At 35.4% G+C, this 27,038-nt stretch overlaps 1 protein-coding gene across 3 annotated transcripts in view; it reads right to left on the bottom strand.

Moving 5' to 3' along the window:
- LOC122522409 (tensin-1-like) overlaps positions 1–27,038 on the bottom strand; it is a 190,779-nt gene that overhangs the window by 65,736 nt on the left and 98,005 nt on the right. For 2 of the 3 annotated variants that reach the window (XM_043643493.1, XM_043643494.1), the window contains exon 3: positions 18,280–18,349. In XM_043643493.1, the coding sequence (XP_043499428.1) occupies positions 18,280–18,349 (70 nt within the window). Of the gene's footprint in view, positions 1–18,279; positions 18,355–27,038 lie in introns of all 3 variants that reach the window. The other variant, XM_043643496.1, reaches the window with a different exon arrangement.

Below are 27,038 nucleotides of genomic sequence, written 5' to 3' on the forward strand. Positions count from 1 at the left end.
TAGCTTAGCTCTCCATTGAACGCAAGATTAGTTTTCGTGCACTCGTTTTCTGCCTCCAGGGAATCTTCCCGATGCTTCCAGAGAATTTCACGAGCGTGGAATATCGAAAAAGCAGATGTAAAGTTGGATCGGATCCGGAGATGAGAGAACGCATTCGCGTGCGCCGAGTATGAAATGAATTTCCCTCGAAACTGCATTTTTACATTTAAATCTCATGAATAATTTATCTTTAATCATTACCGTTTAGGGTTAATCAAAGCTTATGCATAAAGATATAACTTTCTCTAAAATAAATTTTACATTATTTTATTATAATTATGAAGACATTGAATTTTTTTTACAAAAAAGTGACATAATTTTATTATTTTAATTTCTGATTCTAATTCATGTATAATTGAATATAATTTTTATCAAAATTATTTTACGTAGATTTATTAAAAATTAACAATAATGACGTATTTATTTTGTTATTATAAGAACAATTCTTATTAATTATTGGTTTATCAAAAGAATATTTTTTTCTGTTCATGTGTTATCATTTGATGAGACATATTGACATTGAGAGGGAAGAATATAAGAGGGTCTTTATTACTGAAGAACTTCTCCTTGGAATTGTCGAGCGTGTATATATTTTTCTTTATCCCTTTTTATTCGTTTTGTTTCTTTTCCCTTAAACGTTGAACATTCGAAGGGATAACGAGAAACGTTCTCATCGGTCCAGTCGTGTATATAGATCCGGTTGATCGTTATGACGATTGTCACTGCCTTATACTTGCTCGTCTTTACGTCACGTTTCTGTCAGTTATTTCCTTTTTCTTTCTACGTTCTTGTTAACCGGTTGTATATATAAATATATATCCGGTAAATTGTAATAACAAGATCGTCTAGTATTACGTGTGCGTCATATAACTACCCTCTTTCATTTTGATTCATTTTTTTATTTTTATTTTTTATCGTATAAAATGCACAAAAGTAAACTTGAAAAATTGGCAACCGGCGGGCCATATTATTTGCATTTATCACTATTTCAAAATTGTATAACGTTAAAGGGAACAAAAGGCAACGATCGTAGCAAATATTTTGACGTAAGTACTGCATGGCAATTTTTACGAGTCCTTTTACGTCTTCATTTACAATTTTCCATTGTGATCTAAATTTGTTATTTAATATGGAAATTTATGTTTAACTATTTACGCATACATTGCGCACTATCTTCAGATCTTATTAGAGACTTCGCTAACAATTTTGTATTACCTTACCCTACGACGAAGGAATAATTTCTATACATTTTGTAGACGAATGTAGGGAAATTTGGTTGGTCCAGTATATACGTTGGAGATTTGTGAGAACAATCGAAGCGTGTAATCTTTCACAGCTTTTGGTCATGAATATAACGCACTTGAGTTAGGAGAATGCTTTATTTGATTTACGACTTTCGCACTCGAAAGCACGTAAGCAACTTTTGTTCATCGAAGCAGGTCAGTGTTGCGAAACTTAACCTAAAGTAAGATCCTAAGTTTAGCTGTGCTTTCTGCCTTCTACAATTCCCACTGCAACAAGTTTCCATTTGCTTTAATCATCTTATGTGGGCACCTAACGTTCCGTAATATCACCGAAAACTTTCTCACCGACACTATAATCTGTTATAACATTATTAACTTAACTTTTGTTCAGTTAATAGCTTTTTATAGTTACTCTTTAATCGCTTACTACAAATAATGAATACAATTAATTATTAGTTGTAATTTATGCTATAATGCGATACATTTATCATGCAAATCTTTCTTCAATTTAAGAGTTAATATAAAATAATGAATTATATGTAAGATATATTTTAAGATCAATCCAAATTGATCGAAACGAGACACCGGAAACAATTTGGACCGCAAATGATCCAATAGTTGTCTCGAAAAAGGTAACAATACCATTGAATCAAGAAAAGAAAGTACTTACGGATGATTGAACGAGTAGATGAATTAATCTAAATCGAGTTTCTTCCGATCGTTTGAATTGTGAAGCAATTTGCAGGACAAAGGATTGCTGTCTATATCGAAATGTGTCCTTATTCATTGCATTATACAAATTTGCAATAGCAATGAAAGGGGATTGCGATCAACGATCGACGCATTCCCGAAGATGCGAGTAACAAATAATAGAATGTAATTTACAGTTTTTGCGTGACGGCGAATTACTTGCCACGTGTAGTTTGCGTCGACGTCGAACATCATCATCATCATCATCATCATCATCATTATCATCATCATCATTATCATCGTCATAATCATCTTCATGCTGGTCGTAATAGTCGTCGTAGTCATCGTCGTCATCATCATCATCATCATCATCATCATCATCATCATCATCATCATCATCTTCAGAATCGACGATGAAGACAACGAAGACGCGGATGTGGAGAACGGTGGCAACGATGCGATCGCGTCGTCATCGTTAATCAGAGATGTTGGAAATTGCGAGCGCGGCAAATCGCGGTTGAAGCGTAATTTCACCTATCTGTATAAATCACAGTCGCAATAATTTACCGTAATTACTATCAATCATTGGTTGTTTCGACATTCTAACCAATGTATCTAAGTATGTACCTACGTTCGAACCTTCGAACATTTTTTATACAACTCCTCCTCTCTTGCCTCTCGCCCCTCGCCCTTCGTCTCTCGTCCCTACCATCACTTTCAAACTTCATTCGATTACATTTGTATTTTATTCGTTTTATTTTACATGGCCATTCTCGCACACGGTAGTTTCAATTTTTTTATTTATATCACCATTCTATACCAATGCACCTAAATACGTTCCTACGTTCGACCTTTGAACAATTTTTATATCCCTCACCTTTAAACTTCATACGATTTCATTTGCATTTTATTCGTTTTATTTTACAGCCCAGTAGTTTTAATTTTTTATTTATATTTTTATCTAGTTTTTCGATGGTAGATATTATTTATGTGCCATGCGTGATTTTTCTTTTATTGATATTTGTATATACACGTATTCATTGTCCTTTGTATATATATAATGTTTACTTTTAAACTTCAGTCGTCTGACTTATTTCTTCTTCCTTTAGTCTATCGCGATCGGCCAAACTTTGAACATGACGTCAACGGTAGTAGCTGATTAATATAACCAACGATTTCCAAAGCGTCGTTGCCATCCAAAAAGAAGGATGACAAAGAGAACAGAGCAGAGGATTAATAAACTACTTTCAAAATTATCACGAATCAGGTAATAACATAATGTTTTTCAATGTTGAATTTTCAAATAGGATTTTATCAAAAACGTTACTTGTTTCCGGCTTATTTTTACATGTAAAATCACTTCCAGTACAGTTATTCTCATAATGCATGTACTGGAATAGTTAAAAATTTTGTTAAAGTAAGATTAGTCGAACGAAACGAAAGATTTTCGTCTATTTAAGGATATTTTTCCTATTTTCCTATTAGAAGTGGTTGTGTAGGATTCATATTACCGAAAATGAAGATTTAGAGGCTGCTTGTAATAACAAGCGATGTACGAGTGTCTAGCAAAATACAAATGTACAAGGCGATATCGATATTAGGGGATGGGGACAGGTCGTGTGGGGGTGAAGGAGGGCGCGAATCATGTGTGCAGGTCGCGATGTGTTCGATGCGTTATGGTTACAGCGCAGGAGGACGTTGTTATCTCCTATCGGTTACTGTCGTTATTGGGAGCTACGATAATCCCCCGAGGCGCAATGTGCTATTCGAAACGTAAATACATTTTGTTATATTCATTCCGTAGTGCGAAAATTAATAGACCGTGTACGAAAATAAATCCGCCTGCCAGATACGTTTACCGTCGGTTAATCGATTTTATATTAATTACAATTAAATGTATATTTTCTTCATATGATATTACGCCATTTATTTGCCAAATAAAAGACGACATTCGAATATACCGTTAAATAATTACATATATTTTCATTTCATTTCAAACACGATAATGTAATAATTCGCGTATACGTGTAACTTTGGAAAAGGAAAGACCTTATATTATATTTAATGGTTTAGTTAGGTGTGCCATTTGTTTGTTCTTTTTTGTTTTTTCTTTGTTTTCTAACATAATTGAAATCGAAGCGAGAAAAGAGAAGAAATTCGTTTAGATCCGAGTGTGTCGAGTGTTCTTACTTTTTTACGGCCGTAAAAAAAAGCTCGACCAAAGTATTTTGTTGGTCGGGTGGGAAGATCGAGGGTTGGGGTACGTAAGGATTTTTTCAGGTAGAAAATTACAGCGAAAGCTTAAGAGAAGCTCTCGAAATAAAACATTAATTCGGTGGATCGATGCGTTCTTTACGGTCCGTAAACCGTCGAAAGAGAGTAAAGAGGGTTGAGGGTGGATTTTCGGAGTAGACTGCAAAACGGGAAGTAGGATGAAAAGGTACGTGCGTCGAACCAACTTGGAAATATTACCGGGCTTGGATGCGCTAAGGATTATGTGCCCTCCCAATTAAAGTCCCGGAAATAATAAAAAGGAAACTGAAGCTTAAATTATTCGCGTTTTGTTTTCATCGTGGTCTAACCGAAATTATTTGCTGATGAGCTTCGCAAAAAGAAAAAGAAAAAGAAAAAAAGAACAAAAATCCAAAGAGCGTAGAAAACCGAATCGTTTTCTTCTGCGTCGGCGAAAAAAAAACAAATTCCAACACGTTTTTTCTATGCCCAAAACATGAAACTCGAGCATTTTTTATTTCTTGCTTACGATTTTCTTAATAAGTTTGAAAAATTGAAAAGATAAAATTGATCTTAAATCGCAAAAATTTCATGAATTTTCTTTCGGATAACGTTGCATCTATGATTAAAAAAGATCATGATGAAAAAAAGTGCGACGGGGGAGACATAATCCAATTCACGTGCAACTGGAGAATCACAAACGCGTTAAATTATCGTCGTTAGACTGGTAAAGTCGAGGCGAGTTCGATGCGAACGGACAAAAGTTAAAATCCGATTCGTCTCGTCGGTAAAACTCGACGAAACGGATTAGCAATGAAGCGTTACGTGGCGTCGCGACGCTGCCCGGCATTACCTTAGTCGTAAAGCGGGAGGAAAGCTTTGAGTAAAGAGAGTGAAAAAAAAAGAGAGAAAGGAAATGTAAAAAGAGAAGAAGGGAAAGAGTGGGGGAGGAGAGAAAGAGAGAGAGAGAAAGAGGGTGGTCGAGGGTGTCCTTTTTTGGGACTTTAAGCACCATAAACCAAGGTGATGTAGTGTCGTAGACACCATTGACAAAGATACGACGCCCATGGGGCTGGGAAAGCTATAAGCGAGTGCTCAGCCGCAGGCTCTCCTCGAATTCTCTCTCTCTTTCTCTCTCTTGTTCACCCTTTCGTCGCAATTTCCAGTGAACGTTCGAAGGAGCAAGCCTCCTCTGGGGTCCTTCGATCCTTAACCTCACGCCTGAAAGAGTCGTCGAACGATAGAGATCTTTGGAACACAACCCGCTTGCTTCCCTCGTTATCCCTTGCGAATAACACCTAGGAAATCCTTCGTGACATAGAGCACACGATTCTAAAGACTATGGATACTTGGAAGCTCGAGTATATTTCTCACTCTCTTTCTCTCTTTCTCTCTTTCTTTCTTTCTTTCTATCTTTCACACATACACATATTGCACTTACTGGCGATATCTTCCAATTTATATTCGGTCACTGTGAGAATGTTATCGACTATCGAAATTACGTACCTCATTTTGTCGCGTACTTTCCTGGAAGTATTCCAACTGAAAACCGAAACTTACATCTTCTACTAATCCCTTGATCTAACGTGCGTTATAATTCTTCGATAGAGCCGAGCTTATCTCTGTACAGTTGTATAAATGTTAATCTTTGCAGAGTCCTTCTTTCAATAAATAATTCGTACTTTTTTTCTTTTCAAAAATGAAATACGCAAAACATAAAATAATATATAGCGATAAATATTTAAGTGGATACAGTTAGTCGAATAAAATAATAATAGTATTCATGATAAAGAGAGAAACCGTACAATTCTTTCTAATTAATATTCGTATGCTTATTAGAAACACGGGACGAGGGATACATTTAAATAACTACATTTTATAGTATTTTCAATTAAAAATTATATAATTAATTAATATCGATATTTTATTTTATTTTATGTTTTTTTTTTCTTTTACAAACAAACAAAAATACAACGAAAAAACAGCAATCCACATGTACGAATTCGGAATTGTTGTGTTGATAAAAGTAAAAACAGAGGGATACGTCCAAGATTTTCGAGAACGATGTGCATTAGGGATCGAAGGAGACGCGAGTGGAGTGTGCATTAGGGAGTGATTGAGAGGGAAACGCGAGTATAAGGAGAGGGGTTTCCACAGGAATAAAACAGTACGAGACGAAGGGATAGCGTTCATTGACACACAAGTATAGGACGCGTGCCGGTAGTCTCCTTCATCGTTTGGAGTTCTTAGCGGAGTGCTCGCTACGCAAAGGGGTTGAAAAAAGGGGGGGCAGAGAGAAACAGAGAGAGAGGGAACCAAAAAGCGTATACAAGCGTGTAAAGAGAAACTGCAAGTTTGCGGTTGGAAGAGAGGGGCGGAGGAAATGTTATGGTGGTGCGAGAAGGTTGAGAAGGGGGCTTTAGACAAAGTCACGTAGCAAAGCCAAATTTTCTGCATTCTTGACTCCAGAGTTCGATAATCTTCGTGACACTTTGTGCGCTTTCCACCTTTTTAAGCCGACCTTAAGATCTTTGAGAAGGAAGCTTGGACTCTTTTGATGTCAACGGTCACGGTTTAATGTCGTTTCGAACGCGGTTCCTCTTCTTCTTCTTCTTCTTTTATCCTTTTCTTTTTCCTTCAACTTGGTTGTTCTATCTTTATCTGCACATTGCAAGCTCTATCCGTTTATCTGTATGTCTCTTTCTCCCTTTCTGTATTTTTCTTTCCCTTTCTCTTTCTTGTTTTTTTTTTCTTTCGTATTCTTGTTCTTAGCTCGATGTTCAAAGTAGTGTAAGAGTAGGAGGATAAGCGAGCGTAAATACATATTAGGTTAAAGCTTTTGAGGCTTGCACTCACTAACTTTCTCTCTCTCTTTTATTCTTTATTTCTGTCTTTCTTTATTTTCTTTTCAGCGGCATTATATACGTCGGTCGTAGTATATAGCCAGATAAAGCATAAAGGAACGAACATAACGAGATTCAAAGTACGTAGCGTGAGACGATATACGTGATAATGTGTGTGTATGTGTAAAGTAAGTATACGTGTATTATACATATACGTCTACGCGAATAGAAAATTTCTCGCGACATTCTAGGTCAACACATTTTCATGAAACTAATTATAAACGATTCACCTTAATTCATCTTTGAAACCTGTAATGTTCTTAAAGATTCGATTACCTGCATACGAGATACATTCTTACCTTCTTTTTTTAAGACACGATAACATAAGAATAGGTGCGTCAATCGTGGACAAATTCTTCTGGATAATATCTTCGCGAAGTAAGATATCGTAATTCATCGAGACTCCGTAAATTTTCAATTAGAGTTCAATTAAATGAGGAAAAAAAACAAAGAAAAAGGAAAAAGGATAAAAGAAGTTGAAACCGAGACGCAATTTGTCGTTTAAGTGATGAAGTTCCGACAATTTCATTCGTTCTCTTTCCACCATTTCGATCCTCGTCTCCATTTTCTCGTTTTGCTCGTCGAGGAGTAATCAAGCAAAATATAGAATGTTTAATCGCTCTAGTTGACGAACGCGTACAGAGTGGTAAGGGGTAGTCGGGCTCGTTGCAATCAAGGTTAGAGACGTCACGTTGGATTAAAGGATGCGACACGAGACAAAGGGTGTAGGACTGAAGGTTACGAACATGAGAGAGACAGGAAAGGGAGTATGAGAGAGAGAAGAAAGGATTTTAATCCCTACGCAGGATTTCGACGGGTTTAAAGTGTCCAAGGACATGGGACCAACGAAAAGCTCACCTGGTGGCAACAATTTCAACGCTATGGCAAGCTTATACGATTAACTTGTTCCAGACTTTGTAAGTTCACGGCTAAATAATGATAATAATAATCGTCTATGGTTTCTCTCTTATGATTTTAAAATAAATATTATATTTTTTTCACCAATCATTATCGCGAATAAATTTATTAGTTTAATTTTTAGTTCAATTCATGCGAGTCAAACAAGCGAGATATTCGAATATTTTCGATGAAATATTAACGATTATAATTGATTTTAAAATAAATATTTACCCTTGTTTATTTACTTCGAGTCGAAAGAATAATTTTTCTTCTTTTTTTTTCTTGTTATATTATTTTCTTTTCTTTTGTTATACAACATCGGAAATTTATCTAATTGTAAGATGATAAAAACGTTTGTTGATCGTCAAACGAAAGAGAAAATCTTTGAGTGCCAAAGGCAGCGAACGAGCGACGATCTTTTATCGTATACATCAAGAACGAGAGATGATGAAACGAAGAAGGAGAAAAGCCAAAGAGAAAGGAACATTTACCACGGGTACGAGCACTCGGATGGAAAAATCGAAAACATTAGAGGCGAACTTTTTTCACGAGTTTTCTCATTACCACCGCCATGTTTTTTGCTTCACGCGTTTTTCTTCTTTTTTTATCTTCTCATCCTTCGACGTACTTCCAAGTTCTGCAAAGCGAACAAAAGAAATCGACCGACTTCTTCTGCTTCTGCTTCTTCTTTTTCTTCTTCTTTTACTTCTTGATTCATTTGCATGAGCTTTGGTAGACAGCGGTCTTTCTTCGAACTTAGGGGTGAAAGATAAGAAAAAAAAAAGAGAAGAAAAAAATAGAAGGAAAAGAAAGTAAAAAAAAAAAAAGAAAAAGAAGAAAGGTAAGCTGAAGGTACGACGACCGAGTTTCATTACTTACTAGTCAGAAGGACGTACAACCATACAATATTCGAGATGTTGTTGTGAAAAGGATATCGCGTGACTTTTCACACGAAACTTCTCTCCTCTTTCTTTTTTCCCTTTCCCTTTTCCTTTTCCTTTCTGTTCTTATCTTATCTTATCTTATTATCTTCTATCTCTTGGATGTTTGCTCGTTGTTTGTATTTTTTTACTCCCTTTTTTTTTTCTCCTCCTCTTTTTCCATTAACAAGATTCTCTTCGTTATTGGGGAAACGAAAGACATCCGTGAGAATCTTTACGAGTGTACTAAGAACGTTAAAGCGATTCAAGCTTTGCTCGTATTCGGGATGAAAAAAAGAAAAGAAAAGAAAATAGAAGCTTTCGATTTCTGTCCGAAGTACATGTTAGCACACGTACGTTCAAGGTATGTTTCTAGGTGATTGCGAAATAGTCTCTATGTTTGTTACATCTAGTTGTTTCACTTTGTTATACTTCTACATCTTTATTTTTTCGCTTATAATACTCTCTATCTCTTTCTCTTTCTATTTCGTTCTCCAGTTTCCTCCTCTTCGCAGGTCGTTAACTCCAAAGTTCGAGCCAACTGGTACACGATACCTTTTAAAGAAACCGTTTGTATGTTCAGCGACGAATAGAAAAAAGTAAGTAAGAAAATATCACTAGTGTTATTAGTGCAATTTTATGCATAAGTTTTTTATTTTCCTTTATATTTTTTTGCTGTTCCTATTTTCTTCGTCGCTAAAAATCATAAACTTTTATTCTAACAATGGGTAGAAAAAAGAGGGTGGAAGAACAAAAAAAAACGTAAAGAGCTTTCATCACGCGGTTTATGTTGAATTTTTTCTTCATCTCCTTTCTTTTTGTTTTCGCATCGTAAGGAAATGCGCGGGAAAAAATGCGATCTTATGCGAAAAGAAAACAATTATATTTCTCTTTATTATTTACTTCTAAATTATATGATTCCGATAGTAAATACGTGTGTTGCTCTATCTTTCTTTCTCAAAGAAAAAACAAATCCCAAAAAAAGAAAAAAGCAAAATAGAAATGAATTTTTTTACGACTAGACGAGACACAAAAATCGTACAATAAAAGTTTACATTCTTTTCGTTTTGGACATTGCAATTAATTGAAGCTGTCGCCACGTGAAATAATTACGAAACTCGACTGGTACCTTGCTTCATGGAACGGAGAAAGATAGAGAGATTCACAGAGAAAATAAGAGAGAGACGGAGAGAGAAGAACTCGACGACACTCGGGTACACGAAAAGTACCCTCGACGAGGGAAAACTCGACGATGACGACCACGACGGCCTCGTGACCCTGAGTCGTGGACGGGTCAACTAGCTATCCGGTACTTGTGCGAATTTACTTCGTTCCTTTACTCTTCTACGTTATGTCGCGTCAAGTTGCATCGTTTTTTTTCCTTGCTTCCGTGTCCGGAGTGGCAATCTCTGGATTTTTCTATTCTTCGATAATTTTTTAAAGATGAACCCCTTCTCATAAGTTAGTTTCAATTGCAATTGGGAACAATGAAATATTTACAAACGGATAGAAATCATTTGCAAATATTATTAATATGTAATTTTTAATTGATCTTATAAATAAATATATCAAAATCGTTAATATGAAATTTGTTTTAAAATCAATTAAAAAGAAAGGAAACAAAATTCAAATAAATGTATTTATGTAACAGTGTAAATAAGATAAGGATGATTATAATATTAAGTAGATCTTTGATATTTTATTAATGGCACATAATATTTGTATAAAATGATTCATGATAGGAGTTTCTCTCTTTTGGATTGGAGGATTTTGGCTCTTTCCTTCTTTCGGCTCATTCGTATTGATTTACCGCGGCAATTCCATGACGTTCTTTCATCGTACTCGTTACATTTCCACGCGCACCCAGGCTATTCGAGGTAATCTCGTGATTTTGTAATTGTTCCTCGTTCACGGAAGTAAAACGTTCAGTGGCATTTATGTACAGTTGCCGGGCGGACCCAGGGAAGTTGGCCACAAGCATCTTTGTGCGAACAATTGAAACAATTGTACGAGCGTATAGTGACTCTAATGAATGTCGGCAATAGGAAACACGATGAGGCGGAGAGAGAGAGAGAGAGGGAGGGAGAGAGGACCAAGTAAAGATACCTCTGAAAAGGGAGAAAAGAGAAAAGAGATAGCTTTAAGCGAAAAACGTCCGACTTGTAATTCGAACGGGCTTACCGCTCTTATTATTAGGAATTTTATCATTATTATTGCCGTACCTTCCGCTATCATTATCCTATTCTTAATAGGATAAAATCCAGGAGAAAACGTAACGGCATTTATGGCCGGGCTGCTTTCTATTGTAATGCGAAAAACTTTTCGCTACTGGTTTCCTCAGTATCTTTTCGCGAATTTTTATCACGAATTTACATAATTACGTTTTCTCTTGGGTTTCTTTTAACCTGTCCTCTTTTCTTCATTCCTATTTTTTTTTCTTCTTCTTATTTTTTTATATTTTATTTTCTTCCCAGATTTATCAACCCTAATAAATATCGTCCCACGTGACCCACTTTATACAATTGTTTCTATTTTGTTTATAGTCTAATTGTCGATAAATTAATAGAAAGAAATCGAATTAGGATAGACAAGGGGTTAAATATTTATGAGATTTACGGACGGAACGTCACCACCGATGGCTGAGTAGTTTTCCGTCATGGATATATAACGCGTAACAGGTGGCACGAAAGTAGTATCGGATTTCATACGAAAAAAATCTCATTCGGTTATATTAGAAAAGTTGTTTTCTGAATTACAGGAAGAAATTCGATCGACCGATGTCCAACTGACGTGGATCACAAAGTCACTGACTATTTTACTCGCGTATTCGTGTTTTCGCGTGAAGAATTTTCTCATTTCCCCTTCGTGATCCTTTCTTTTAACGTTGTCGTCAAAGAGACGACAGGAGAATTTGTTTACTTAATTAAAAGACTGACGACGAGGAAGAAGATAACGACTTCATTTTGCCGGAGGATGGGCAAGAGAATTTCTCTCTCGAATATCAAAAATAAAAATTACCTACAATAACACAAAAATTTCTAGTTTCCCAGATATTTATACATATATATATATATATATATTAATAAAACATACACATATATATATATATATATATATATATATATATATATATTTTTTTTGTCTACACTCTACCTCTCAACGTTCGCCGATAATTAAGTTAATATACACGGGAAACGCGGCAGCATTGTATTTAAAAAGGAAAGTATTCGTTCTCGTTCTAATTAGCTTATTACTACAGATTAAATACACGAACTTCTCATAATATTAATTACTTCCGCATGTTTGACTTCATTGACGTCGGTAGGTTTTAATGAGAAGACGAATAATACGGATTCAGAACTTTTTTTTTCTGCTTGGATAAAGACACCTGTCAGACGTTTTGCGGAGAGAAATTTGATGACATTCACGAGAGAAGAGGTGCATACGCAAATGTGAGATAGAGTATTCATCAACGAAGATAGAAAGAATGACGAGACAAAAAAAGGAGAATTATAGATAGAAAGAATGAGAGAGAGAGAGAAAGAGAGAGAGAACAGACAAAAGGTTTATACATACATTTTTTATTTATTTCTTTTGATTTGATATTTCTTTTTCCTTTTTTTTTCACGTTAGAACGAATATCACAGAATATCGCTTATCAAAAAAGCATACTATCGATTTCGTCAAGAATATACCATGATAGATACACAAGTATTGTCTCTCTATTCACAGTATATTGCATTTATTGTTAAAATGTATAGAACGAATCGCTATCGGTTGTACAAAATATACCGAAATATGGACCCGATAAGAAACGAATGAGTTTAGCTTGCTTCTGTTTCGATCTCTTCTTCCTCTTGTTTTTGTTTTTGCATTATTATTTCAAATCCAAAAACACACACGTGTTACTAAAGATAAAAGTTTAATAACGAAAGCGTATTCGCGAACCTTGTTTTTTTGTGTAGTTCGTAGCAGCATACGAGAGAGAAATGATCTCTGTTTATTTTTCCTTCCTTCTATTTATTTTTTTTCTCCCTTTTGCCTCCTTTTTCATTTTTTTTCTTTTTTATTTATTCACGTGAATGTAATAGAAACGTTTCAAACGATGGAATCCATTGATTCGCAATTCCATAAAGCTTTTGATCTGTCGACAAAGCAAAGAGGGATATTCCGCTAATGCATCTTTCAGATTCAACACAAGTGAAGTTTGTTGCTCGTGTAAATGATGTGTAAGACAGTGGGGGAAAAGGAAGAGAGGACTGTTCTCGTTTTAAAGGTATCGACATACAACGCGTTTGTTTTTCCAAGACAGGATTTCTCTATAAGCTTTGGGAATATCATAGAAGCACGGAAAAGAAGGAGAAGAAGTAGAAGAAGAAGAAGAAGAAGAATCAAGAAGAAGTAGAAAGAAGTTGGTGTATACATGTGCCATGGCAGAAGCTTCGTCCGGATTTCCCTCGAAAGCTTCCATTTCTTAGAAAGAAGAAAGTTTCAAGGGGTGATGGAGGTTTTAAAGGGGGAGAACTGTACGAAGGAAGTAACGAATTTCTATATTTTCAGTTCCAGCGTAACCGCTGTCCACGTAATGGTCGCGCAACTTTTGAGCAACGTCTCTCTCCTTGTCTACTTTTTATCTTTTTATACTTGCTTCTATCCGTCTAAACGAAAAGTAACCACCATAACTAACCAACCACTCATCTGAATTTCGAACTTTTTAAAATATTGTCCGATCGTCAACGTCCCAATGTTATCGTTCTGACGAAAGGAAAAAGAAAAAAAGAAAAGAAGAAATTACATGACGTAAAATGAGGCCTCCTTGATTTCTTTTTAACAAACTTATCACATATCGTTTTTTTTCCTTCCAAAATAAAAACCTAATAAGTTTCGTTGGATTTTCAATTTGGAAGAAGGAAAATATATATTTTCTCTTCGATTGCGATAGAATAGATATTTTTAGATATTTTTATCGATAGATAGATATTTTCTAGATTTTATTTTTAAATCTGACAATTATGAACCCCGTACTGGTTGAAATTTGATTAGATGTATAATAAAATGGAGCATTTTCTTTTTTCTTTCTTTCTTTTCGGTAACTGGAAAGAATAAAAGTAATGTTATTTTTCTTTTTTTTTTCATAAATTCGGCCGACAAAGTTTACCTCATGAAAAATAGAAGAAGAAGAAAAAAGAAAGGAAATAGTCCTGAAAACGAACTAGAAAAAGATTTTAAAGATCACGACTGTCGGGGTTCATGAATTTTTTACAAAGTCGTCGTCTATCTATTTAAAAGAGCAGAGCGCGAGCGCCCTTTCATTTCTGCACGTTTACCACTCTGAAATTTACTCTCGCTCGAATTTAAAAGTTTTTAAAAGATTGCCTCTGTAAACGTCCTTGCCTCTCGTACTTCCATTCGAGAAAAAAGGGAATGGAAAATAGAAACTGTCAAGAGACGACGACGACGTTTCTCTACTGCTGCTGCTTCTGCTGTTCCTTTTTTTCTTATCTTCAATTTAACCCTCGAAGACAATCGCATGGTCTACAAAGAACGAACTGACGTTCGTTTTTTTACAAACTGTTGTATATTACACAAAGGAACGAATTTAATAGTAATAATGTATTACACAAAGCTCTCAGAGTCTCATTTGCAAACAGTTCATATTAATTTTATCAAACGTTTCTATTTCTTACGTTATCTAATTTTTGTAATTTCATTTAATCCTTTGAGTGCTGAATATTCCTGGCGGAAATAATTTGTGTGGACGACACGGTTAGGATTGTTAGAGATAGGATACTGTTTTTGCTAATGTGAACTATGTTCGTTGAATAATAGAATAAGAAAAAAAAAATAAAGAATCTCAAGCGAGAGGTAGGTAGAAATAATTGTGAAAACGCATATATGCATTTTTAGTTGAACACAGATAGCTTTTGCTGGACGCATTATATATATATAAAAATATATATTTTCCAAAATATAAAAAGAAAAAATAAATGCGTTGATCGATGTTCATTTCAATGAGAAAAAAATATATTCTCTATGATGAAAAAAACATAGAAGGCACACGTGTAAAATATGAATTTTAATATCTACCATGTCAGGTAGTCGATGTTGAAGAATAAACGATACAAATTACCCATCCACTATCTTCCTATATCAAAAAGCGAAGACAAACTACGATTACGTTAAGGTTCAGGTTGCAGCAAATTCTTGTTGCAGACAGTTCGATCATGAAGTCGGCTTGATGTTCGAAGAAATCGGAAAAAAATCGTTTTATACCTTCAAGTGTCCGTTACTTTCGAACGTTCGCGAAGCCTTGAAGAAAGGCAAGCGGTTGTGCTTTTACTCGTGCATAAAACTCAGGAGCTCCGGTGGCTTTTGTTCCATCGCTGAGTACTGAGTTTAAAGCGGCGAAACCGTGTGGCAAAAGGGACGAAAAAGAATGGAAACGGAACAACACCATTTCCATGAAGTGAGAGGGAAGGATAAAGAGCAAGAAAGTAGGAGAGAGAGAGAGAGAGAGCAGAAGGGTAAGAAGAGAAGAGAAGGAATGAGAAGCGAGGGGAATCAAAGAGAGAGAGAAATCTACGGTCCACGTCTTTCATGCAACGTAGAACGCGAGAGTCGATGCTTTCTGTCCTCATCGAATTACGAACGACTCCCGGCCCTTGTTCTCCCCATTCCCTTTCTATCTCTCTTTTATCGAATCGACGTCACTGATATATACGACGTCATGTTTCATACGTCATCCCGTAACGACCCGATGCATCCTGCTTGTACGATTTATCAACGTCGAATGTGCAACGATTTTTTTCTCATTAAAAGGTAAAGTAGTAGCTTTGGGACTATTTTGACATTTTCTTTAAACCTCCTAAAGCCCACAACATATTTTGATATTTGACAAAGTATGACATTTATTTGTTTTTTCTTTTATATTCTTTTTTTCTTCTTCTTTTTTTTTTCATATTGAATGACAAGTTTATCTGTAACTTTTCCCGTCTAGTTAGTTATCGATCGATTATACCATTTATTAAGGGTATCCAAAGTTATCTAATATTCAAGAACATTTTGGTACCTTACTCAAGTTGATCGGACAACGGAGAGATAATTGAATAATTTAGATCTTAGGTAGGAGAAGCAACAAGGAAATAGTTTTAGCTGACGTTAAGTGAGAAAACTTGCATTACTAAAATTGCCTCCGAAAAAGTTCTTTTACTTTTTGTCTTTGGTCGACGTTTCGACATGAAAAAACTTCTTAAATTTGGATACCATTGCGTGTTCGGAAACATTGTTTACTTGTTTCGGAATAGTAGCAGAAGATTTTAGAAGGTTGTGTAAGAAGACGGAGAGAGAGAGAGAGAAAGAGAGGAAGGGTAAGGGAGGGGATTATCAATCAAAATGACAGCGATATAGGAGAGATTCGTGGCGCATTAGTCTCCGCCTAGTGGATTCGCTCGTGGTGCCAATCACAGAGAAAACCGAAAGTCTCTCGAGACGTAGGGTTCGCAACCCTTGCCGAACAAGTCTTCCTATCGTTGCCGTCAACGCAACGATCCAATCTATCTTATCGACATTTCGATTTTATAAGATTTTTATTTACGATCTTATCCCATGCTTATCTTAATCTCCAATCATTTACATATCTTCTAACTTCGTATTACAGGCATTACAGATATATTTATTTATTTATCTATCTGCAAGAAAATGTTTTAGTATTAGAAATTATTGAAAATTTATTTTCTAAGCTGTTTGATATGTTATTTTAGTTGGAAGAATAAATTGCGGTTAAAATAAGTATTTATCTATTTCCATTTTTATTCTATTTCGTTTGTAGATTTGGTATATCCAGAAAAATCAATTTTTATCATTTTCGGTCGTATCTTTCTCTGCTGGTTATTTTCTATTTTTCTTTCTCACAATCGAATGGCCAGTTAAATCGAGCGAAACATTTGATTACACGAATAATAATTACAAACGAGAGAGTGCGCACGATTAATTGCAATCCGTAGGGAGAAATAATATTCGACGAGAATTTATCTTTGATGTTATACGCAGCACAATCGGGTGGTCCTGTTCGACGAAAGAGATTCGTTGAAACGAGAATGGAACGGAAGGAGAGATCGTTGAGCTTCGGTGTACGCGTTGTCGTGAAAACAGCCTATCTGCCCTTTTCGTAGGGTGGCAATTAGTTTAATTAATATCGTCGCTAAAATTAATAAGGTAAACCTTGTTGATGTTGTACAATATCGACGTTAGTTTCGTTTCTTTTTGTATTTTCTATACCGAGGATCGATACGACGTTTAATAAATAATAATAAATAATCTCGAAACAGTATAGGAGAATACCTTGAAACGAAAAACTAGTGGGATGGAAGATAATGAAGAATAAGAAGAAGAGGTGGTAAAACTTTTTAGGCGTTTGAAGTTTTAGCGAGCCAGTAATTACTAACAGAGAAGAAAATCTTTTAAAAAGCTCAGATAACGCGGAAGAATTCGCGAATGAACTTCGTTTACTATGGAAAGAAATAAAGAGAACGAATCGACGTATGTGTGCGAGAGAGAAAAATAGAAACTGGTTTCGTACACGTAATATTTTACTGATACATACATATTTCAGAGGCGTAAAACGCTCGTGACGAAACATTCTAAAAACTAAAAGCTAGCATAAAAAGCACTGTGTGGCCCTCTAACTTTCCCTCTCTCTCTCTCTCTCTCTTTCTCTTTTCAACATATATTTATAGTCCATTTGGCTTACTACGTGGAATGTACAAAAACAGGACACATGTACGCTAGCAGGATAAGGTTCGCATGTTTGAATGGATTTTATACGACACTGTATATCGTCACACGATGTTGTCTCGCTTGGAACAGGTTGGCCGAGTTTCTTTGTGTTTGTCGTGTTTCGCGAACGCGTTCAAAGATAGACAACGTTGATTTTCTCTTTCTCCCTCACTCTCTCTTTTTTTTTCTCTCTCTATTTCTCTTTTACTCTTTTACTCTTTCCACTCTGAAATCAAAAGGGATGCGACACGCGAAAGATCGCACGACAGCTATTGGCTTCTTTTTCTGCTACCTGGTCTTCTTAATATATCCGTCTGTCTATCTATCTGTCTTTTTCTCTCTTTTTTTTTTCTTTTTTTATCTTTTACTATCGCAATAAAAAATTATACATTCACACGCTACGTTCTAATCGTAAACGAATTATCATCAATTTTATGATGTAAAATTGATCAAATTGTTATCTTCGTCGGAATAGATTTTTCTTAGGATCGTTTTAACACAAACGTTAAATATACGATCAAGATGTATGTGTATAATAGATAAGTAAGTACTTATATATTTCTGATCCGTACTCACTTTTCCATCTGGACTGCATACTTTGATCCCCGCAAGCGAGACTATCAGGAGTACGGGCGTGGACCGATCGCTGTACTGAAACAAAACGGACGATGTCATATAGGTGTTCAAAGTGTGCGTGGGAGAATTAATTAATGTATTCGATCGATTTAATTGCTCGAGATGGAATAACATCGTTTCCAGGGAGAGAGAGTGTGCCATGCAAATATGCCGAGGATCGGCGATTCGATTACCGAATGGACGCCTGTTATTCGAGGTGAAACGTATTATTCTATTTGTCTTTTTTCAACTGTATATTCAACGACGTGAGTTACTCTCTCTCTCTCTCTCTCTTATTGGTAAAAATTAAATTCTCCCTACGTTTGAATAAATACCGAATTAAATATCTAACCATAACGATTTATACGATTTCTTCGACAATATTATGGAATAATAAAGCACGAATCGAAGCCCAAAGTCAATTGTATAAAAATCCTATTGAAATTTCGTCTTTATTTGACAATGAAAATAATAATAATAATAATTGTGAGAGAACGAATAGCGAAAAGAAACATTTTTACGAGATGTTCGTTTAAAATATATATAAATATAAAAATACGTAGAAAGGGATGGGTAGATCGTTCAGAGAGACAAAGCTGCAACGGCGTTGTTCTTCCTTCGAGTTTGCCATTGTTTGGACGTGAAGAAAGAAAAAGGGAAGATAGAGTAGGAAGAGAAGGGGTGACTTCTCAACGTGGGAGAGAAGGTAGTATCGTGCAAGTAGAAGCTTCGAGCGGTCGTCTAATTTCGAAAATTGAAAAGTTGGCAAAGTGAGCCGTGAGAATGAAAATGTGGTCGGTGTGCGTGCGGCATGAGACGAAGACAAAGACAAAGACAAAGGGAAAGGGAAAAGATCCCCATTGCGTACTCGTAAGAATACCTGCGATTCATTGTTTCAACATCCCATTATAATCGATTAATGTCCACAAAGTATTTCATGATAAAAGATCAACGATATAATTTATATTTGTATTATAACAAGAAAATAAAAAAATTATGTATTTTTTTATGGAAAAAAGTCTAATATTCTTTTTAATTTTCGAGACAAAAGACACCCCCCGCGGTGTAGGCACGTTGTTAGTAATGTCAAAGTACGATCACGACGTTCTTTAATAAGACTGCTCTTGAGCTAGGACGTTCGAGACGAAAATAAGAGTTCTCGGCTTGTTTCGGAACACCCGTAGCGTGTTGCTCTAGCTTTGTTCAGTGAGGGTGATTAAAAAGTTGCTGAGTGAGTCGCTCCGGCGTAGGGAGAATCGACGTAGACGAGGATAGAAAAGGAATGAGAACAAATATGAAAAGAGAAGGAGGAAGAGTAAGAGTAGAAAAAAGAAGACAGAAAGAAAGAAAGTGATTGATATTATGGTCTATGTACGTATACGAGTATTAAATGCATCGGTTATAAAGTTAAAACCTTGAATGAGTTTCTGGCATAATCGACAAGCTTCCTGGATAAGAGTCTAGTATATGTATGCGTGTTTTCCTATCACCTTTAAAAAATGTAACAGGATAATTCTCGAAGGAGAAAATTAGTTATTGAATACCTCGTAAAATTTATCGTTAGAATCAAGTTAGATGTCAAGGAATGGCAAAGATAGATTTTAACAGTTTTGCTATCGTATGTATCTATATTCGATCATGCAAACTTATCGATCAGTTAACGACGAGTTATTGCTCGTAAAAGTAATTTTTAATAGGAAAAAATCAATCTACAAGTACATAAAGCAAGTACCAAATGTGTAGTTAGTTACTTTTGGCTGAACACGAACGAAATAATCAATTTATAAAGGATGATAATTTTTTTTTATCTAATGGAAAAATGAAAAGTTGTCAGAAAAATTCTTTTCTAATCGTAGTTACTCCGTAGGTTACTACTTCTGTAGAAAAAAAATCCATGAAATAGAGATGAATGTGGTAGGTATTTCTTCTTCCAGGCACAACATCACTCAAACTCTTTTTTTTTTTTATTTTTCACTCATTCCTCAGTACGTGTCGTTCTTCTCCCTTTCCCCATTTGCCTCGCTGCTCACCCACATCTGCATAAACTGACACTCGCTCGATTTAGTCTTTTTTTTTCTTCTTCTCTCTCTCTCTCTCTCTCTTTCTCTGTCTCACTCTTTCCACTCTCTCACTATCCTATCCTCTCCATTCCCTATTCCGTCTTCTCTCGCTGCAAGTGGTCGATGATTGTGCGCGTCCGGACAGGAAGACGCGGAAAATCGTTGTCGAGTTCCTACCTGAATCTCCTACAACGAAAATTGAACGAATCGAAATGAGAAATTAATTGGTTTGTCGTCTGCAGGCGACTGCACCGACTCTTTACCGTTTTTCTTACTTAGGATGCTGACGGTTCACGCAAGTTAACCGAGATACGAATTGGCTTTCTGGTCAAAGAGGAGAGATTCTTCAATGATGACTCGCACAATTTCTTTTTTGTTCTTTTTTTTATTTTAAGGTGTTATTCAAGCGGATAAGCAATTTTATTGATTTCAAGAGAACAAATAATTTTTCATCAATCGTTTTGATTTTAATACAATTTCTGCTTGTTATCCAAGTTTTCTTTCTTTTTTTATATTTTATTTTGTTTAACTAACGATAAAATTGTATGAAAAAATATCTTTTTCTAGTTAGTTCGACGATTCATATTCTTCATGGGGTTAGATATGTAGATGCGTGTGTGTTGTATTCGAAGTTTCGTAGAGTCGTTTTATCGAACAGCCCCGTCTCATAAAATCCTCGAGAATGGATCGTAAAGGACACGGTTACGAGCATTATGATTATCGGTGAGTCACAATGTTATAGAAAATATCATTCGAGAATCATTACTACCGAGGGAGTTGTCGAGGGAGATTTGAACTTAACGTTGATGGATAAACGTTCAGCGTTATCGTTGTTCAAGAGTTTATGAATTTTTTGAAACCGAAAAATTGTGTTTACGAAGTTTCTCACAGTCATTAGAAATTGTATCTTATTTAAATAATTTGTTGTATTTTTTTTGCTTTTAGAAATCTTATTATTTTGTTAATTTTCAAATTAAAACATCTACCTTTTCTAAAATAATTAATTTAAAAAAAAAAAGAAGATGTCTTCTTACTCTCAATTAAGTAGTTAGATTACAACAACTAGCCAATTTCCTACGGAATAAACGTAGAAACGTGAGAAAAGACAAAAGTTATAATTTTCGAAACGGTCGAGTGATTTCGTGGGCACTTCTAACGAGTGCCCGTGAATTTCAAGCACCGAGAACTACGTTAACTTCGATTCAGCCGAGAATTTATCAGGCGGATTTGGTACGGCCAAGTTGGCTATTCAAATATTCGCATTCAAAGCGGAGTGCATCTGAAAATCGCATGAAAGGGGGTTTTAGGAACGAGAGAGAAAACGATTCAATGGGTGATCGGTAATTCACTGATCAACTAATGGTTGAAGGCAATCTTAAAGACCTTTGAAATCTGGAATATATCTTTCGAACGTTCACCCTAAAGCTGCTCGTAAATTCTCATTCTGAAAAGCTCAGATCATCGAAGCGGTATGCGAGAAAACCAATTAAATGAAACGATTCTAATCCATATGACGATTTTACGTCCTTCAAGCATTATCTTATTAATACAATAGGTCAAGGTTCACCGTAAGATCGATTGAAAATTATTCTAATTGTTCGTTGCCTCGTTTTTAGATTTATCTAAATATCATCCCGAAATACGGAGTAAAATCTGATTACTGTATTATCAATAAAATCAAGTAATACTCTCACTACTGATTTAAATGAAATTTAATTGTAAGTCAAATTTTGGCTAATGCATATTAGATCGTATGAAAACAAGAGAATAAGAGAAAGAGTAAAAAAAAAAACCGTAGTTACGCTCGATTTGAAAGTATCTCATTCAATTTAACATAGTATACGGATAGGAAATGTATGGTAGTTCGAGCTGATCTTTCTTTTCCGAATTCGAAGTGGCATAAACGCTTTATCAGCTGCGATAACCTTGAATGGCTAGAGAGATTCAATGTCTGGCCGCAGTTTCGTTTTTCAACGGAAAATAGCCAACGAACGTAAGTGAAAGTTATACGGGCTTTTCCTTTCACATCGTGTTCATATCAAGAGAGACAGAGAGAAAGAGAGAAAGAGAGAGATAGAGAAAACTGCGGAAGGGAAAACGCACACGAGATGCAACGAAACCACTCATTCCGTCGGCTCTCCGCGTATGAAGTCCGCTTTAATGCGTTCGAGAATGGGGCCTTCCTTTCAACCACTCTCATTTTACTTGTTTTTCCTCCTCCCGTCCCCTTCTTCTAGCCTTTTTTTAAATATTTTTTTTTCTCTTTTTCTATACTTTTCGTGTTGCAGGAAGTAGGTACACGCGAGCGAGAAAATCCGTGGAATACGCATTTTCTCCGAGTATAATATTAACGTTATGAGCATCGCGAAAAGATCGTCGCGAGTGAGTTTCCGGACGTGCTGTGAAGTCGCTCAAATTATACAATGCGAAATATTACACGAACAAGAGAAAGAAGAAACACAGGATAGAGGAAACGTGAATTTTATGAGGCTCTCAGGATGAAAGTATATAGGATGCAGTATTAACCTAATTGTTTCAATATTAAACAGCGATTAATATTCTTAATTTATAAAATAATTTCAAACGTCAAATTCAACGTCGTGACTTTTGATATTTTGCAATCAATTTTTTGTTGTCTTTAGTCGTGTAAAGTTTGACAAGTGTTATTGGTGAATGAGTCTTAATGAATATTCATTTAAATTAGGATCTCCAGAAATGGTAATCTTTATGTGGTTAGACTTCGAAACATGATATTACTTTTCTTGTAAAATCGAGTTATCAGAATTAAACTTGTTTTTTTATTATGAACAATTCAAAGAAAATTAAAGTCGCCTAGTCTATCATGCGCGCGCGTAATTTAATTTATAATGATAAAATAATAACAAAATTGACTCTACAAGGTGCAGCATTTAATAATTGGTCATTAAAAATATTAAAATGATAGCACATGAATGTTTATTGAATTAATTATGAATTAATTTCTTTTCAAATAATCGTGAATTTGTTTACAAATAATAAAACAATATTAAAATGTTAAATTATTTATTATTGAATTTTTGTTTATAAGACATTTGTAATCGATTTAATCGAAGTTTTAATCGACTCAAAGAAGAAGAGAAACAACTTTATTCACATTTTCGAGCCGGCAAATCCAGACGAGCTGCGAACTAGAAAATTTTGCACGTTTTATCGATATATGCAAGAAGTTTGATAAAACAGCAATATGTATCCATAGATCCGCGTGTCAACATTAAATCATGTTCGAAGATACGACAACTACAGGAAATAAATTTTGAGAAAAATAAAAACGTATCGATCGTATCTTCTGCATGAAATGAAATAAAAACTGTTTTAATACCGTAAATGCAACGTGATACGACTTCGAGTTACTTTTGTCTATTCACCGGAAAGTTCATTTTAGATTCATTTTAATTCATTATTACAAAAAATATTATAAAGTTATATAACATATCAATAAATTTTAATCGTAGTTTTATGTCACGTTATAATATGTTCTTACAACGTGTCGGAAAAAATTATAAAACAACAAGAGAAAAGTATATACACTTTTTCCATCCATTCATTATTATAAATAAATAAATTTTCATTAGAGAGAATGTAACGAGCTACGTAGGATTTATTATTCATTAAGAAAATTATATATAATTTTTTCATTCTTTCGTCATTATATATAAATCGATTTAAATTTCCATTAGAGAAAATGTACCGAGCTACGTAGGATTTACTATTTTCAAATCTTATCGAGGGATAAAAAGAGAGAGAGAGAGAGAGAGAAAGAGAGATAAAGAGAGAAATTATTCCGACGAAGTTTGAAAATCAGATTCTACCAAATGGCATTGATTGTTTATCGATGTAACTGGACATTTTCAACACTTGAACAACATTTTGAAATATATATCATCTTGACGTAGAAACGGGAGGGGAGGAGAGGTTCTCGCTCGCGAGTTTCGCTTGATAGTTCGCGGTGGTCAACGATTGCGGGGGCAGAAGAGAGCTAATAAATAAAACGGTTCGATCGGCCGATCTCTCGCATATCTCGTTTCCGTGTAAATCTATTTTTACATCGGCTCGTACGGACATTTGACGTAAATCCCAGTGCCTCGCCTCGTTTGCATACTTTTCGAAGTATTCTGTGGATTCTGCACACTTCCCTATCTTCTCTCTCTCTCTCTATCTCTCTCTCTCTCTGTTTCTGTCTCTTTCTCTTTCTCTTTCTCGCAATAGCAGCAGCACTAGCACCAGCAGCAGCAGTAGATCCGATTAACGGATGTATCAGATATTGCACGCCCTCCTGCCTGCAAGTATTAAACGTTACAAGGGGATATGCACGCGCTTCTATACACACCCACGTATGCATCTATCTACCTACTTGCATATATACGTTTCATCATACACATATGTTTACGCCTTGCCCTTGTGGTTGTACATTTTCAAGGATAATAGATAACCTTACGGGGCTAGCCCGTGGGGACCAGGTTGCCATGGGAATAAGCCAGCGACCTCTAATGGAGATGGATTTCCGCATCGGTGGATGTAACCTCGCTGGATGACAGATAAGCTTCGAAATTTTACATTCCACGTTTCCATGCGTTGCTTTCGCCCTGTTCTTCGTGGACCACCACCCCCGCGATACATACCTTCTTGTTACTTTACGAACAAACCTGATTTTGTCGAAGAAGAGAAATGTGAATAAGATGATATGATATGAAATTGTATGATTCAACGAATTTCTATTCGTAATTGTTATTCGTATTGGTTGTTCAGTTCTATTGAAATTTAGGGGAATGTTACTGATTCGAATATAAAGAACGTATTATATGATATTTATTAATTTAATAATAAATAAAAAATGCGTGTGTACGGGTTGAAAAATTGCATAATAAAATTATCATAAAAAATTTATGGAAACGCATAGATGTAGAAATGAATAGAGAGACGTGTATGTCTCTTGAAAAGACAAGAACTTGTGAGAGAGCTTTGACTTAAACGCCAACGCTATTTGATATCGTAATAGAGCGTAACGGAGCAGTCATCGACCGATTGATGCGTCTACAAAGGCATCTCTTCTCTTCTCTCCTCTTTTCTTCTCTTTTCTTCTCTTTTCTCTTCTCCTCTCTTCTCTTCTCTTCTCTTCACTTCGTCGAATGACTACAACCATCGAAATGTTGGTTCTAGCCTTTCACGCTTTATTTGTTCTCTCCGACAGGATCGAGAGAAGTGTTTGTCTGAGAACTCAAGTGACTCACTCGATCATGAATAAGATTCAATCGAATTGAAAAGCGACGAACGAGGTTGCATTGATTAACATCCCTTCTTAGAGAATTAGAATAGATTTCCATGAAATTTCATAGACGTGGGAAAATTCCCTGCAAACCTTTTAATTTTGCTATTGACGATGACGAATTGGCAATAGACAAAAAAAAAGAAGAAAAAAGAGAAAAAATAAGGGTAAACGATGGTCAATTCGTTTGCTACGAAATCGATGGAATTTTTCATCGAAACTCGTTCGTCCCGTTTGAAACTGGATCGATTAGGATGTCAATTAAGTGGTACAAAGGGATCGATTATAAAATGCATTTCGTTGCAAAAGAGATTAATCATGGATGCGTGACGTTGGATGCATGGATCGGCAGTTTTGGAAGTAGAGACAGGACGACAGCTGAGGGTTATCGGCGTGCCATTAACTTCCGGATGTTTGAACTATATTGTCCGTTGACAGGAGGGACATTAATTTGTCCGACGCATAGAATGAATCATTCGAGTTCAAGAACGGAAACTATCGCGTGATCCATTAAGGAAATACTATCTCGTATCGTGCTATTACGATTTTTTCATCTTGAATGACACGAGAGTACTCGTTTTATTTTCGAATCATGTACCTTCATTATTATGTCGAGTTATAAATTATCTTTTAATAATTGTCGCAATGAGAACACTAACCAAATATTGGTTTTCCTTATCTTTGATATACACAAATATTATTAGCATATATCGCTAGCTATATACTATCCATTACGGAATACAATTGTTATGATAACAAGATACAGAACTGTAAAGTTTGATCGTCATTTAAGAACATAATTATACTACTATAATAATTTGATGAAATTTCGTTTTTTTTTGTGAATTCCAATTTCCAGATAATAGAGAATTTATTTTAACTTAAGATCGAAATGTACTGTTGTTTAATTATCATTTATCATGAGGTGTCTTTTTATTAGTTAGTTATATCAACAAAGTTCTTGAATTATTAATATGGCAGCGTGATAATATAGCATAAAACGTTTTACATGATGTCCTGGTTAAACAATTTCCGTGATTTCATTAAACTCCGGCTAGACTTGATCATTTTTTAGTTGAACTTTTAGGGTCATTATTCCGGCATATTAGGCAAGAATTTAATAACGTGCCAATATGTTTTACGTGACAACCCTCGTATGATACAGGAGTGAAGGCCAACTAGAGGGACTGAACGCACAGTCTACGTAATAAATCAGGCAGAAGAGTAGACATACCGCGACGTTGAAAATATTTTCAAGCTTCTGGTTAAGGGTATAAGGGCAAGGCTGGTCGTACGAACACTTTCACCCGTCGGCATTTCTAAGTTTATGAAATGTTTGCCTACAAAAGAGAGATAAC

The sequence above is a fragment of the Polistes fuscatus genome, unplaced genomic scaffold, assembly GCF_010416935.1.
Source record: "Polistes fuscatus isolate 324 unplaced genomic scaffold, CU_Pfus_HIC Scaffold5, whole genome shotgun sequence".
In the NCBI taxonomy this organism is placed as follows: domain Eukaryota; kingdom Metazoa; phylum Arthropoda; class Insecta; order Hymenoptera; family Vespidae; genus Polistes; species Polistes fuscatus.